The 14,057-nt window shown below is 40.1% G+C and overlaps 2 protein-coding genes across 2 annotated transcripts in view; both read left to right on the top strand.

The window, feature by feature from the left end:
- The window catches only part of LOC118219280, a 117,447-nt gene that overhangs the window by 16,418 nt on the left and 86,972 nt on the right, over window positions 1-14,057 (top strand). The gene's annotated exons all lie outside the window — the stretch shown is intronic.
- The window catches only part of LOC118219292 (NACHT, LRR and PYD domains-containing protein 2-like), a 9,748-nt gene continuing 7,050 nt past the window's right edge, over window positions 11,360-14,057 (top strand). The window contains exons 1-2 of the mRNA XM_035402361.1: window positions 11,360-11,665; window positions 13,696-13,869. Of these exons, the coding sequence (XP_035258252.1) occupies window positions 11,391-11,665; window positions 13,696-13,869 (449 nt within the window). The 5' untranslated portion in view covers window positions 11,360-11,390. The remainder of the gene's footprint in view (window positions 11,666-13,695; window positions 13,870-14,057) is intronic.

Below are 14,057 nucleotides of genomic sequence, written 5' to 3'. Positions count from 1 at the left end.
TGATGATTAGATGCTGAATGCTCTGAAAACACTGTAGCTGGTTTACTATATTCTGTCATGCCTAGTGTACACATTCTGCTACTACTAGTACTTGCTATCATTGGTGGTATATGCAACACTTTGTTAGGTTTCACCCGCCTGGGGTGTGTCTGTACTGGCTAGCCATCCCAGAAAGCAGCATGCTCTATCAAAAATGTACCATCTTTTAGTCATGAAGAGACTGTTTACGATTACATACATTTAGATCCTTTGACATGCACATACAATATAGCACCCAAAAAATACTTTCAATAAGAAATTCACTTCTATATCGCCAAAACAGACTTTGAATTGGTAATATCTCCCAAAATATTTATTGAAATCTCTTGGCGTTCGTTGGAGGGAAAGAGAGGGTAATTCTGAGTGTTTATCCTGAAATACGTCACTCAAGCTCCACCGCCTAAAAAAAAATCTGTGTTACATTTTGCCCCACTCTGACCTACTAACGTAAGCGTAGTATAAAGCAACCCGATGCAAGCTAGGCATTTACAGTCGATCTACGCACTCTGGCATCAGATCAACCAATGGGAATAATGTGACACTATGACACATTTTCATTGACCGCCCCTTCATTATCATATGGATGAAAAACTACTGAAATAAATACAAAAAATATATATACAGAAATATATTAATTAAAAAAATAAGGAAATAAATATATACAGAAATGAATGAATCAAGAAATATACATGGAAATAAATAAATGCAAATACCCATTGAGTAATTTATTTATTTATTTTTAATTTTGGTCCTTTGTGTACCTGAAGTTGCAGTCAGTGGCAATAATCACTTGTGGTGTTCTCTTGCAGCCAGTAGATGGTGATGCAGTGCAATTCATTTGTCTGTGGGTGCAACAATGAGTGCGTAGGTAGTGTTGGGAATTTCGATTTATTAAAGTGAATCATTCGAGACAGTACATCAAAATGAATTTGATTATGTCATTATCACATACTTCACCATTAATAAAACACTCACTTCCCGAATATACTGTTCATGTTCTAGTCCTCTCTCTCCAGCTCTAACTCAAATTATAAACTTACAGCTCCTGGAAAAACATTGATGCTCACAACAACGCGGCATATCATTGGAGCAATATGAGCATCAATTCATATTGAACGCATTTTCATTTTATCTGAGTGAATATTTTTAAATTTATGGCAAAAATATTAACAGATCTTTTAACTTGCACTTGTTGTATGTTGCTCTGGATAAGAGCGTCTGCTAAATGCCTGTAATGTAATGTAATTTGTTAGTTAAAATGATATAATTTTGTAACTTCATTGTGATGAAGATTGAATGTGTTTAAAAAATGTTTGTAGACCGTACTAGCACTAGCGCTGTTTCTTGTGTTTGCAAATTAAATATGTTTGCAATCAGATTGTGTCCCATATGATATAAGCATCATATGAAAGGATTCGGGAATTAAATCCTTGCAGGAGGCCCCCAACCTTGAATTGAACTGGCTCCTTATTGTTAGTTATTTTTTGTTAATAGAGCCAAGTGGTAACCCTTTTCTTTTGTGGATTGGTCAGAATACTTGTTAAACTTAATTAATATAACCTCTTTCTGTTTTGTGTGTACTGTGTACTTCCCAGGAATGCATATACTGTACAAATAGGAAATTCCAGATGTATCACCTTCCAAGGTGCAGAGTGTCACAATCAGCAGTGAATTTCAATTCTGTGTGCGCATGTGGCATGTGCGTGCATGCGTGTGTGTGCGTGCTTGCCTGTGTGTGTGTGTGTGTGTGTGTGTGTGTGTGTGTGTGTGTGTGTGTGTGTGTGTGTGTGTGTGTGTGTGTATATGTCTGTGGTCTCTCCACAGGCTGGGTTGGTGTAATCTCACAGAGGGCTGCCGTGGTGTTCTGGCCTCAGTCCTGCGTTCTCCTCACTCAGAGCTGAGAGATCTGGAACTCAGAGGCAATGAGCTGCAGGATTTAGGAGTGAGAGCGCTCTCTGCTGGCCTGGAGGACCCACACTGTAAACTGCAGAGACTGGGGTGAGTACAAACACAAACCCCTTCAATCAAAAACGGCTCCAGTGTGACTAAATACAACACTAACGTTAATAATGACTGTATATAGCACTAATATTACAAATGTTTTGAATGTTAAAATAGACAAGAGTTATTTTTCTTCGCAGAACTAAAGCAACATTGTCCTGTTCTTCCTCTTGGTAGACATACACATTTTAAATCTAACATCTTTTTGAGAAGAGTCAAATCATTTATATTCACTCATTCTTCAAAATTCTGAAAATTAATTGATGAGTTCAGTTGGATGCTCTGTCTCCATGTGCTGTGAGTTAGAGCTGCAGTAAGAGGATGAGTTTAACTGGAAGCCCTGTCTCCATGTGCTGTGAGTTTGAGCTGCAATGAGAGGATGAGTTTAACTGGAAGCTCTGTCTCCGTGTTTTGTTCACAGTGTCCGGGTAGAGAGGGCAGTGTCACCTGTCCTCAGCTGTCTGTCTATGAAGAGTGATAAATCAATGGGTCTTCCACTCAACTTCAAAGGAGAGATCTCGGGTGATCAAAGGTAATTACACCAGTTAATATTGTCCCTACTGTTTAATTGTACTTCTGGCTCCCTGGCAACTTTCAGGTTTTTATTGGGTGTATTTTAACATATTCAGGTGTAGGTTGATGGACTTTGACACATTTGAGTGTAGGTGGGTGTAGTATGAGACATTTGGATGTATGTGTTGTGTACCATGTAGGACTCAGGGCTGTTTAGATGGCGTTTTTCTTGTTGAATTTCTGCAGGTATAAGTGACCCTGGATCCATTCCCTGCAGTATCAGAGTTAAACTGCCTCTCTCTCCACCCCTCACTCTGCCCCTGCATTCTAACTGTTAACACAGCCAAACATGAGTGGCTGCATATTTCACAGGGGTGTTTCGACGAGGAGTGAATTTCAAATACACTTTACATAATTGTGTCCAGCACCACTGTATCTACAAGAGACAAACAGTGCAGCTGGTTTAAAGTGAACATTTTGAATAACGGATTGCTCCACAGTTGAACTGAAATTACTTATGTTGGTCACAGTTGGTGCAGACACCACTACCCTGAACAAAGCCAGTTAGAACCAAAGCATCATGTGTCTCACACATCTGATCACTAAGAGAGAAGAACAGGAAATGCAAAATGAAGACAAATGCAAGAGAGAGAGAACTCAAATTCAGTGAGTGAATCTGATGTGTTTGCACAAGAGGTGTTATTGAACAGGTTAATATTAGAGATACAGTAACACCTGACCTGGGGAATGGAATCAAGTGTGTCCTTCAGTTACACACTAAATAAAAACTTTGGGACTAAAAAGATCATTAGCAGGAGAGGTGAGGAAAAGATTTTATGATGGTTAGAGGAGGATGAAGACAAATATTGTCTCAAAGGTGTTGTCCTGTGCAGCGTCACACACAGGTGGGGTGCACCTGAGGAGCGGCTGCTGTCAGAACAGGAAGTGCATCAGTCACTGCAGGCCCAGCTGATGGGAGTAGATGCACAGAAATGACTGAGCCTGTAACATTTAATCATTTCTGTTTCAGCCACCTGGGAAAGCAAAACTACTGTCTGAAACCTCCTGTACACAGTAAAGGATGAGTTGAACTGGGAGCTCTGTCTCCATGTGCTGTGAGTTTGAGCTGCAGTAAGAGGATGAGTTTAACTGGAAGCTCTGTCTCCATGTGCTGTCAGTTAGAGCTGCAATATGAGGATGAGTTGAACTGGAAGCACTGTCTCCATTAGCACATGGAGACAGTGCTATGAGACAGTGCTGTGTGCAAATGGGATGTAGATCCATTGGAGTTTTAGCTAAATGCCCAACGCACAAGCACCAGAGAAATACAGGATATGAGCCCTTCTTACCCTGATGTTTCTGACAAAAGAGTCTCAAATAAATCAGCCCATCAGACTTTAGTCCAGCAGGTTACAGAATTAGAAAAGGGGCTATTTGGGTCAGAATTACATCTGTAGAACTGTGAGAGTTCAGTCCAGCAGGACGTCTAATTCTCAGGTCCTAGGTGCTGCAGTTGGAGAGTTTTGCTCAGACATCTTCCTCAGAAGATGAGTTGCATACCTTGAAATCTCAATTTAGCTCTTCATCATAGAACACAACAATTGTTACATTACAGGCATCTAGGATACGGTTGTATCCAGAGCGACTTAAAAACAACTTTAAGCATTTTTACAGCTGGATATATACTGAAGCAATTCAGGTTAAGTATCTAGGTACAACAGCAGTGTTTTACCTGGGAATCAAACCTGCAACCTTAGGTTTACAAGCCCAGTTCCCTATCTATTACACTACACTGCTGCCCAGAGCTGTAAACGTACCAGTCTGTCCGAAAGCAGGTCAATGTTACTAACACTAAATAGTACTACATTCAGCTTCTAAGAGTAATACATTTAGCTTTCACCCAGCTGTGTAGGGCCAAAACCTGTTCAAATACAGCCATATCCTGTGGGCATGGGGTATAGTGGGCATCAATCTTGTTACAACTTGTTATATTTCAAATATTACATGCCTTATTTTACCTAATATTATTGTACAATAATATATAAACTCTTCTTTGCAGACTGAACATCTGTGAGCTCACAGAGAAGTCATGTAAATTTGTGGCCTCAGCTCTCCAGTCATCAAACTCACCCCTGAGAGATCTGGACCTCAGCTGCAATAACCTGGGAGATTCAGGAGTGAAGCTGCTCTGTGCTGCACTGATGAGTCCAAACTGTAAACTACAGAGACTGGGGTGAGTAGTGCTGTGTACTGTGTGACCTCAACTAAATAGAATTTGTGATTATGGCTCTGTGCAGTGAAATATAAAAAGTGTTTTTTCTTTGTTTTCTGCTGTCCACCAGCATTCTTTCTTTAGCACAACAAAGAATGTGTCTAGGGGTTGCCAGGTTTGTGGTTCCTGACTAGAATGTGATGTTTCAGTGTCTTGTAGTCATAAGTGATGATTAGATGCTGAATGCACTGAAAACGCTGTAGCTGGTTTACTATATTCTGTCATGCCTAGTGTACACATTCTAGTACTCGCTATCATTGGTGGTATATGCAACACTTTGTTAGGTTTCACCCGCCTGGGGTGTGTCTGTACTGGCTAGCCATCCCAGAAAGCAGCATGCTCTATCAAAAATGTACCATCTGTTAGTCATGAAGAGACTGTTTACGATTTACGACTGTTTTGTGTGTACTGTGTACTTCCCAGGAATGCATATACTGTACAAATAGGAAATTCCAGATGTATGACCTTCCAAGGTGCACAGTGTCACAATCAGCAGTGAATTTCAATTCTGTGTGTGCATGTGGCATGTGCGTGCATGCGTGTGTGTGCGTGCGTGCCTGCATGTGTATGTGTGTGTGTATGTCTGTGGTCTCTCCACAGGCTGGGTTGGTGTAATCTCACAGAGGGCTGCTGTGATGTTCTGGCCTCAGTCCTCAGTCTGGAGCTCAGAGACAACGAGCTGCAGGATTCAGGAGTGAGTGCGCTCTCTGCTGGCCTGGAGGACCCACACTGTAAACTGCAGAGACCGGGGTGAGTACAAACACAAACCCCTTCAATCAAAAACGGCTCCAGTGTGACTAAATACAACACTAACGTTAATAATGACTGTATATAGCACTAATATTACAAATGTTTTGAATGTTAAAATAGACGAGAGTTATTTTTCTTCGCAGAACTAAAGCAACATTGTCCTGTTCTTCCTCTTGGTAGAAACGCACATTTTAGATCTAACATCATTTTAAGAAGCATCAAATCATTTATATTCACACTTTCTTCAAAATTATAAAAATTAATTGATGAGTTCAGTTGGATGCTCTGTCTCCATGTGCTGAGTTAGAGCTGCAGTATGAGGATGAGTTTAACTGGAAGCCCTGTTTCCATGTGCTGTGAGTTAGAGCTGCAGTAAGAGGATGAGTTTAACTGGAAGCTCTGTCTCCATGTGCTGTGAGTTAGAGCTGCAGTAAGAGGATGAGTTTAACTGGAAGCTCTGTCTCCATGTGCTGTGAGTTAGAGCTGCAGTAAGAGGATGAGTTTAACTGGAAGCTCTGTCTCCATGTGCTGTGAGTTAGAGCTGCAGTAAGAGGATGAGGGTTAACTGGAAGCTGTGTTCTATGATTTATTCACATGATTCACTGCTCACTGGAGTCCAGTCATTCAGAAGAGAAGTGTTCTGAGAAACTATCTTCTTCAAAACAGGTATGGTGTATACTTCTTTATTTTCATAGTTTCTTGCTTGATGTTCTTGTGCACTACGTTTCTTTTGAATTGGATAACATAGCAAAGGAAATAGTGCAAATGCCAATATGCTACATTTAACCATTCTAAAGATGAGTCTGAATATCTAATCAGGTTTATTAAAGTTGCAGAGAGCTACCTGGCCCTATTTGGCTCACAGAAATATCAGATTTTAGGACCCAAACACAATGGCAGAGCAAGACTTCAAATAGAGTGTTTTATATAGTTAGAATTAACCAAAAGTATTGCTCAGAAAAATTCAGTTTTTCCAAAGGAATTCATTCATCTTAGGTAGTATCTCTCCAAAATCATCAATCAAGCACTTCAAATATGAGGCTATCGACCTGCTGCATGTTTGGTGTTTATAATTATCCATCCCTGTGAGAAAACATTTGACCTCAAGCAAGGATATGTTTGTTTCAATGGCTCTGATGAACTGTTTATTTCACACTGATACAGCACACCTCTTCATGTGTTTATTTCACACTGATACAGCACACCTCCTCATGTGTTTATTTCACACTGATACAGCACACCTCTTCATGTGTTTATTTCACACTGATACAGCACACCTCCTCATGTGTTTATTTCACACTGATACAGCACACAACTTCGTGTGTTTATTTTACAGTCTGATACAGCACGCCTCTTCATGTGTTTATTTCACACTGATACAGCACACCTCTTCGCGCATTTCATTTAAAGTGATACTGCACATCTCTTCATGTGTTTGTTTCAGTCTCTCCTGCGCAGACTGATGAAGCTGAAGAAGACTGGAAAGTTGGAACTGTTTCAGAGCCATCTGAGTCAAGATTGCCCAGAATGCTTTAATTGTCTTCCTGAAGATCCTTCTGTACTGGATAAGTTTATGAAGATGAAGGAATTGTTCAAGAGTCATCAAATTGCTGATTACCCAGAATGCACTGAGAGAGAGCAGGAGGATCCTGAGGCCCTGTACATAGTTGAGAAGATGTTGGAGACCTGTGGCAGTGAGGGGTCTCGGAAGATCACACTCCACATCCTGAGGAGCATGAAGCAGAGTGAGTTCTCGACGACTCACTAGCGAGAGATAAGCAGCTCAGTAAGAGTTTATCTCATTGCTACTGTGTCCGTTAGAATGCTGAAATGAGTTTAGCAAACAGGTCTAACAGTGAACAATGATCTGATTCATAGCATTCATACTTTCATAATAGTGTTTTACATCAGCAGTTTTGCATATAGAAAACATCACACACAACATGGCCACAAAGGCATTTCAATTAAAATACAGCATCCAGCAGTGATTATGGGGGGAAGCAAATGCACATGAGATTAAATGTCCCTGAAAGAGATTCAAACCAGGAGCCTTAGGATCAAAAGCCAGTAACTAAACCACTGTCCCATCAGACAGACTGCCCTGAGTTTTTATCCAGGATTAAACAGCACTGAGCATAAAAATTAAAAGATGACTAAATTACTACATGACCCATAAAGACCATGTTTACCATAAAGATACATCATATTATATAACTGAGAAATTGAATGTTAAAATGGAAATGAATCCTTTTTATGTTTTCATTGTTGTGTGCACAACATTACATTACATTTATTTGGCAGACGCTTTTATCCAAAGCAACGTACAAAAAGTGCATTTCATGGTCATAGACAACTGCTAAACACACGTTCAGTGAGGTATAATACTTATTTTGTACAGCTGTTTCTAGCCAAGCACACAGTTTAGTTCACACAGTGAACACTATTCAGACCTAACCTCTGCAAAGCCAACTAGGCAGAAGAATAAGCTACAGTATTAGGACAAATACAAATTACCAAAAAGTCCTGGGATTGGGCAACATATTGTGAGAATTGTGAAGCACTATTGGAGGTGTGTAGCACACTATTAGAGGTGTGGGTAACACTTTACATTAAATTGCAGTTATACCTGTGTAGTTAAATTGTAACTATTCTGGTAACAAGAGGCTATCATTGAGTAATTCCAACTTCGGTACCATGAAACTATAACTATAGTTCCATGTTACCTACATTGAAGTTACTCAGTAATGACCTCTTGTTACCAAATGAATTATAATTTATCTACACAGGTATAGCTACAACTTAATGTGTAACACTTTCAGGGGTGTGCAAAACATTGTGAAAACTTTCTGCATAATATTTTTTGTTCTCTATTTCTGTTATTTTAAATATTGTTTCTCATATTTACTCTCCGCAGATGAATCCATAAAAAGAGCCCGGCAGGCACTGAAAACTCATCTGAAGAAGAAGTTTGAATGCGTATCTGAAGCTTTAGCAAAGAAGGACCACCGAACCCTCCTCAATGAGATCTATACAGAGCTCCACATGACAGCGGGGGGAAATGGAGGAGTCAATAATGAACATGAGGTCAGACACATTGAGACAGCATCCAAGAGACAAACCACAGAGGAGACTGCAATCCTCTGTAATGACATCTTTAAGCCTTTACCTGGACAAGAGAAACCCATTAGAACTGTGCTTACAAAGGGCATCGCTGGCATTGGGAAAACAGTCTCTATGCAGAAATTCATTCTGGACTGGGCAGAAGGAAAAGCCAATCAGGATGTTGATTTCATCTTCACTCTTCCTTTCCGAGATCTGAATCTGAAAAAGGAGAGAGAATTCAGTCTGATGCAACTTCTGCAGCACTACTTTCAACAATTGAAAGAGATCAAAAGTGTTGAAGGTGACAAAGTCAAAGTTGTGTTTATCTTTGATGGTCTGGATGAGTGTCGACTTCCTCTGGATTTCCAAAGCAATAAGATCTGCTGTGTTATAACAGAGTCATCATCAGTGGATGCGCTGCTGACCAACCTCATTAAGGGGAATCTGCTTCCCTCTGCTCGCCTCTGGATCACCTCCCGACCAGCAGCAGCCAATCAGATCCCTCCTGAGTGCGTCCACCAGGTGACAGAGGTACGAGGGTTCAATGACCCACAGAAGGAGGAGTACTTCAGGAAGAGTATCAGAGATGAGAACCTGGCCAGCAGAATTATCAAACACATAAAGTCATCCAGGAGTCTGTACATCATGTGTCACATACCACTCGTCTGCTGGATTTCTGTTACTGTTCTGGGGACAATGCTGAGTGAAACAGAGAGTGGAAATCTGCCCAAAACTCTGACTGAAATGTACACACACTTCCTGCTGATTCAGACTAGTGTGAAGAATCAGAAGTATCATGGCACCAATGGGACAAACCCAAAGAAAATGTCAGATACAGATAGAGAAATCATCCTGAAACTGGGGCGGCTGGCTTTTCTACAGCTGGAAAAGGGCAATCTGATATTCTATGAAGAGGACCTGAGAGAGAGTAGCATTGATATCAGTGAAGCTTCAGTGTACTCTGGAGTGTGCACAGAGATGTTTAAAGAGGAGTGTGGTTTGTATCAGGAGAAGGTCTACTGCTTTGTGCATCTGAGCATTCAGGAGTATCTGGCTGCCTTGTCTGTGTTTCATTCATGTGTAAATGAGAACAGAAATGTATTCAGAGCAGAAGAGTCAAAACCTCACAGTGACAGAGTGCAGCTGTCTGAGGTACACAGGAGTGCAGTGGATCAGGCCTTAAATAGTAAGAATGGACACCTGGACCTTTTCCTCCGATTCCTTCTCGGCCTCTCTCTGGACTCCATTCAGAATCTCTTAGGAGGAATACTGACACAGACAGGAAGCAGATCACCTGTACCAGACCCACAGACAGGAAGCAGACAACCTGTACCAGACCGACAGACAGGAAGCAGATCACCTGTACCAGACACACAGACAGGAAGCAGACAACCTGTACCAGACCGACAGACACAGACAGAAAGCAGGTTAGAGTGCATTAGTAAAACAGTCCAGTACATTAAGGAGAAGATCAGAGAGGAATCTTCAGCAGAGAGGACCATCAATCTGTTCCACTGTCTCAGTGAACTGAATGACCACTCTCTAGTGGAGGAAATCCAGAATTCCCTGAGATCAGGAAAACTCTCTCGTAAGAAGCTGGAACCAGACCAATGCTCAGCTCTGGCCTTTGTGTTACTGATGTCAGAGGAGGCCCTGGATGAGTTTGACTTGAAGACCTACAACACATCAGCAGCAGGTCGTCAGAGACTGCTACCAGTAGTCAGGAACTGCAGGAAGGCCATGTGAGTATTATGTCATTATTAAAGTAGATAACTGACAGCATGTTTTCATAAACACTTCATAGTTCAAATGAGAATAAAATACAATAAAATTGTCATGCATGTGAGAATTATGATTTTTGAGTCAAGCTGTTAACAGATTGTTCCATCATTTAATGAATACAGAAGTAGCGCCAAATGCAAAAACTTGCTTATCCAAAGCGTAAAATGTATTTTATTATATTTAATTTACATATTATCATGAAAGATACCAGTTATTGAATAAATTATTAATTAATTGATAGGCAAACCAATGTGATGGATCAAAACATACAACTCACAAACAGATTAAAATGAAGAGAGGATATATTAAGTTACAGTATTAAGACAAAGAAACAGTGTTCCATATCTAATTTATAAACACAGGCTACACTACCTTAACATAAAATTAGACAGACATGGAAAATAAATTACACAGTTATGAAAAAAATGAATGAAAGAGAATGCAGAACCACAGCTTGTCTGTCTCACTGTGACCCAGGATGATAAAATAAGCAGCTAAAGAATCAAGACCAGAGATCCAAGACTGTGATCAACAAAGACCTTGGCACAGCTGAGAAGCAAGACACATGAAACAAGATCAAAGACTCACTTTTGCTTAGCAGACCGACACTGTATGGTCTTTATTAACTAACATTTGTCCTTAACCTTGGACAACACAAGTAAACACAAGTGTTACACTTTTTCTTATCTATAGGATAAGAAAACGGGCTATTAGGGTCAGGATTAAATCTGTAGAGTTCAGTCCAGCAGGACGTCTAATTCTCAGATCTTAAGTGCTGCAGGTGGAGTGTGTAGCAAAGACATTTTCCTCAGAGCATCACAGACCTTAAAATCCTCAATTTCACTCTTCATCATTGAACATGATTACTGTTGCAGTGATCATATGAGGTTTTATAGTATATTGCACTATTGAATCATGCACTAATATATAAATGCTTCTTTGCAGACTAAACCGCTGTGACCTCACAGATAAGTCCTGTGAAATTGTGGCCTCAGCTCTCCAGTCATCAAACTCACCCCTGAGAGATCTGGACCTCAGCTACAATAACCTGGGGGATTCAGGAGTCAACCTGCTCTGTGCTGGACTGAGGAGTCCTAACTGTAAACTGCAGAGACTGGACCTCAGCTACAACTACCTGGGAGATTTAGGAGTGGAGCTGCTCTGTGCTGCACTGATGAGTCCAAAGTGTAAACTACAGAGTCTGGGGTGAGTAGTGCTGTGTACTGTGTGACCTCAACTAAATAGAATTAGTGATTATGGCTCTATGCAGTGAAATATAAAAAGTGTTTTTACTTTGTTTACTGCTATGTCCACCAGCATTCTTTCTTCATCCAAATTATTCTCATCCCTCTCACTTCCTCCAAATTGCTGAGCACTACAGGGTCAGTCTCCGTGATGCATCTAACTTGAACAGCATCCACACAAAAGAGCACATAACGAGGACTAGCATTTTCAGCTAGGTCAGCCAGTCTCAAGCCTCTGACTATCTTTTGCCTGCATAGGAAATAACAATATTCCTTATTTGGCTCAATTCTGAAAATATTACTAGATCTAGATTAATATTTTGTTTATACAACCCACCTACATCCAAACTATGATTTTATATCATAATGAAATATCTGGGAGGTACCATTCAAAAACTAACATGGCAGGGGGTACACCTTAACCTAAATCATAATACCTTTAAAGGTTCACAAACTAATGTCATTCAATACAATTTGATACAAACACAGTTTTTAATCTATTTATTGATTACATTTAAATGTTTTTCATAGCCTACCTATTGCCAATTGGTGAAAACGCATCACAAGACTACATTTGTAGTAAAGTGAGGTTATCCACTAGGGGAGCCTAGCTTTTAGAAACTGAATATACCTACCAATGTAAGTGAGGTAGCTTGTTCAGGAGATTGAATGCAGCCCTACTGTATGTATACCACGGTACTTCAAGCTTTATCACACACCCTTTTATGTTTCCCCTGTGTTATTTTCTCTTCTGAAGTTATCACAACATTATTCTCCAGTTCCCGTTGAATGTCTTCCCTTTTTGATCCAAACAGCTGTATCAGTCGATGTCACGTCACACGTAAAGATAGGCTAAGCTATTTTTTGCAGATTTAAATTGAGTTAAATTTATTTACAAATTCAATAATTTTTTTTTTTTCAACATACCAAAGACCTCCCTTGAGACCCGTCAGTGGTTCTCTTTTTGTTCCTCATTTTCTGAAAACTAATACAGACCACTGTTTTGTTTGAGCTTTCGATTCTGCTTTGTGTGGCTATGTGTTTGTATGTCTTTCACTGTGTGTCACTGTGTCTTTCATATTATTACATGCATTGCATTGTATGTAGATGCTTAAGAGATGCCATGATGAAGTCTATCAAAACACTGTAGCTGGCCTACTGTATTCTGTCATTGTCAGCATACAATTTACAAGTAGCACACTCTCCTACTACTAGTACTTTCTATCATTGGAGGCATATTAAACACTGATACAGTTCAGTGGTCATCATGCTTAGCCTCACGTGGCTCGCGCATTGAACGCGTTTTCATTTTATTTTATCTGAGGGATAAAATGATGATGATTAATGACAAGAATATTAACAGACCTTTTAATTTGTTTGTTAAAATTATATTATTTTGTAACTTCATGGTGTTGAAGATTGAATGTTTTTAAAATATAAAGATGTTTGTAGACTGAAGGTGAGGTAAAGTACACCATAGTGATGTTTCTTGTGTTAGCAAATTAAATATGTTTGCAATTAGATATGATATGAGCATCATATGAAAGGGTTCGGTAATGAAATGCTTGCAGGAGGCCCCCAACCTTGAGTTGAATTGGCTCCTTATTGTTAGTTATTTTTTTTGTTAGTAGAGCCAAGTGGTAACCCTTTTCTTTTGTGGATTAGTCAGAATACTTTATGAACTTAATTAATATAACCTCTTCCTTTTTTTGTGTGTACAGTGTACATCCCAGGAATGCATATACTGCACAAATAGTAAATTCCACATTTATCTGCTGCCAAGGTGCAGTGTCACAATCAGCAGTGAATTTCAATTGTGTGTGTGTGTGTGTGTGTTTGTGTGTGTGCGCGCATGCTTGTGCGTGTGTGTCTATGTTTGTATGTTTGTGTGTTGATTGTATCTGTGTGTGCGTGCATGTTTGTGTGTTGTGTGTGTTTGTTGTTTGTGTGTGTGTATGCGTGTGTGTGCTTGTGTGTGTGTACTCTCCACAGGCTGGGTTGGTGTAATCTCACAGAGGGCTGCTGTGATGTTCTGGCCTCAGTCCTGCGTTCTCCTCGCTCAGAGCTGAGAGATCTGGAGCTCAGAGACAATGAGCTGCAGGATTCAGGAGTGAGAGCGCTCTCTGCTGGACTGGAGGACCCACACTGTAAACTGCAGAGACTGGGGTGAGTACAAACACAAACCCCTTAAAACAAAAGGGCTCCAGTGTGACTAAATACAACACTAATGTTAGTAATGACTACATATAGCACTAACATTACTAATGTTTTGAATGTTAATATAGACAAGAGTTATTATTCTTCACAGAATTGAAGCAACATTTTCCTGTTCTGCCTCTTGGTAGAAACACGCA

The sequence above is a fragment of the Anguilla anguilla genome, chromosome 19 (assembly GCF_013347855.1).
Source record: "Anguilla anguilla isolate fAngAng1 chromosome 19, fAngAng1.pri, whole genome shotgun sequence".
NCBI classification, from domain to species: Eukaryota; Metazoa; Chordata; class Actinopteri; order Anguilliformes; family Anguillidae; genus Anguilla; species Anguilla anguilla.
Note: the sequence above shows the minus strand (reverse complement) of the source record. Positions and strands in the feature narration are given on the sequence as shown.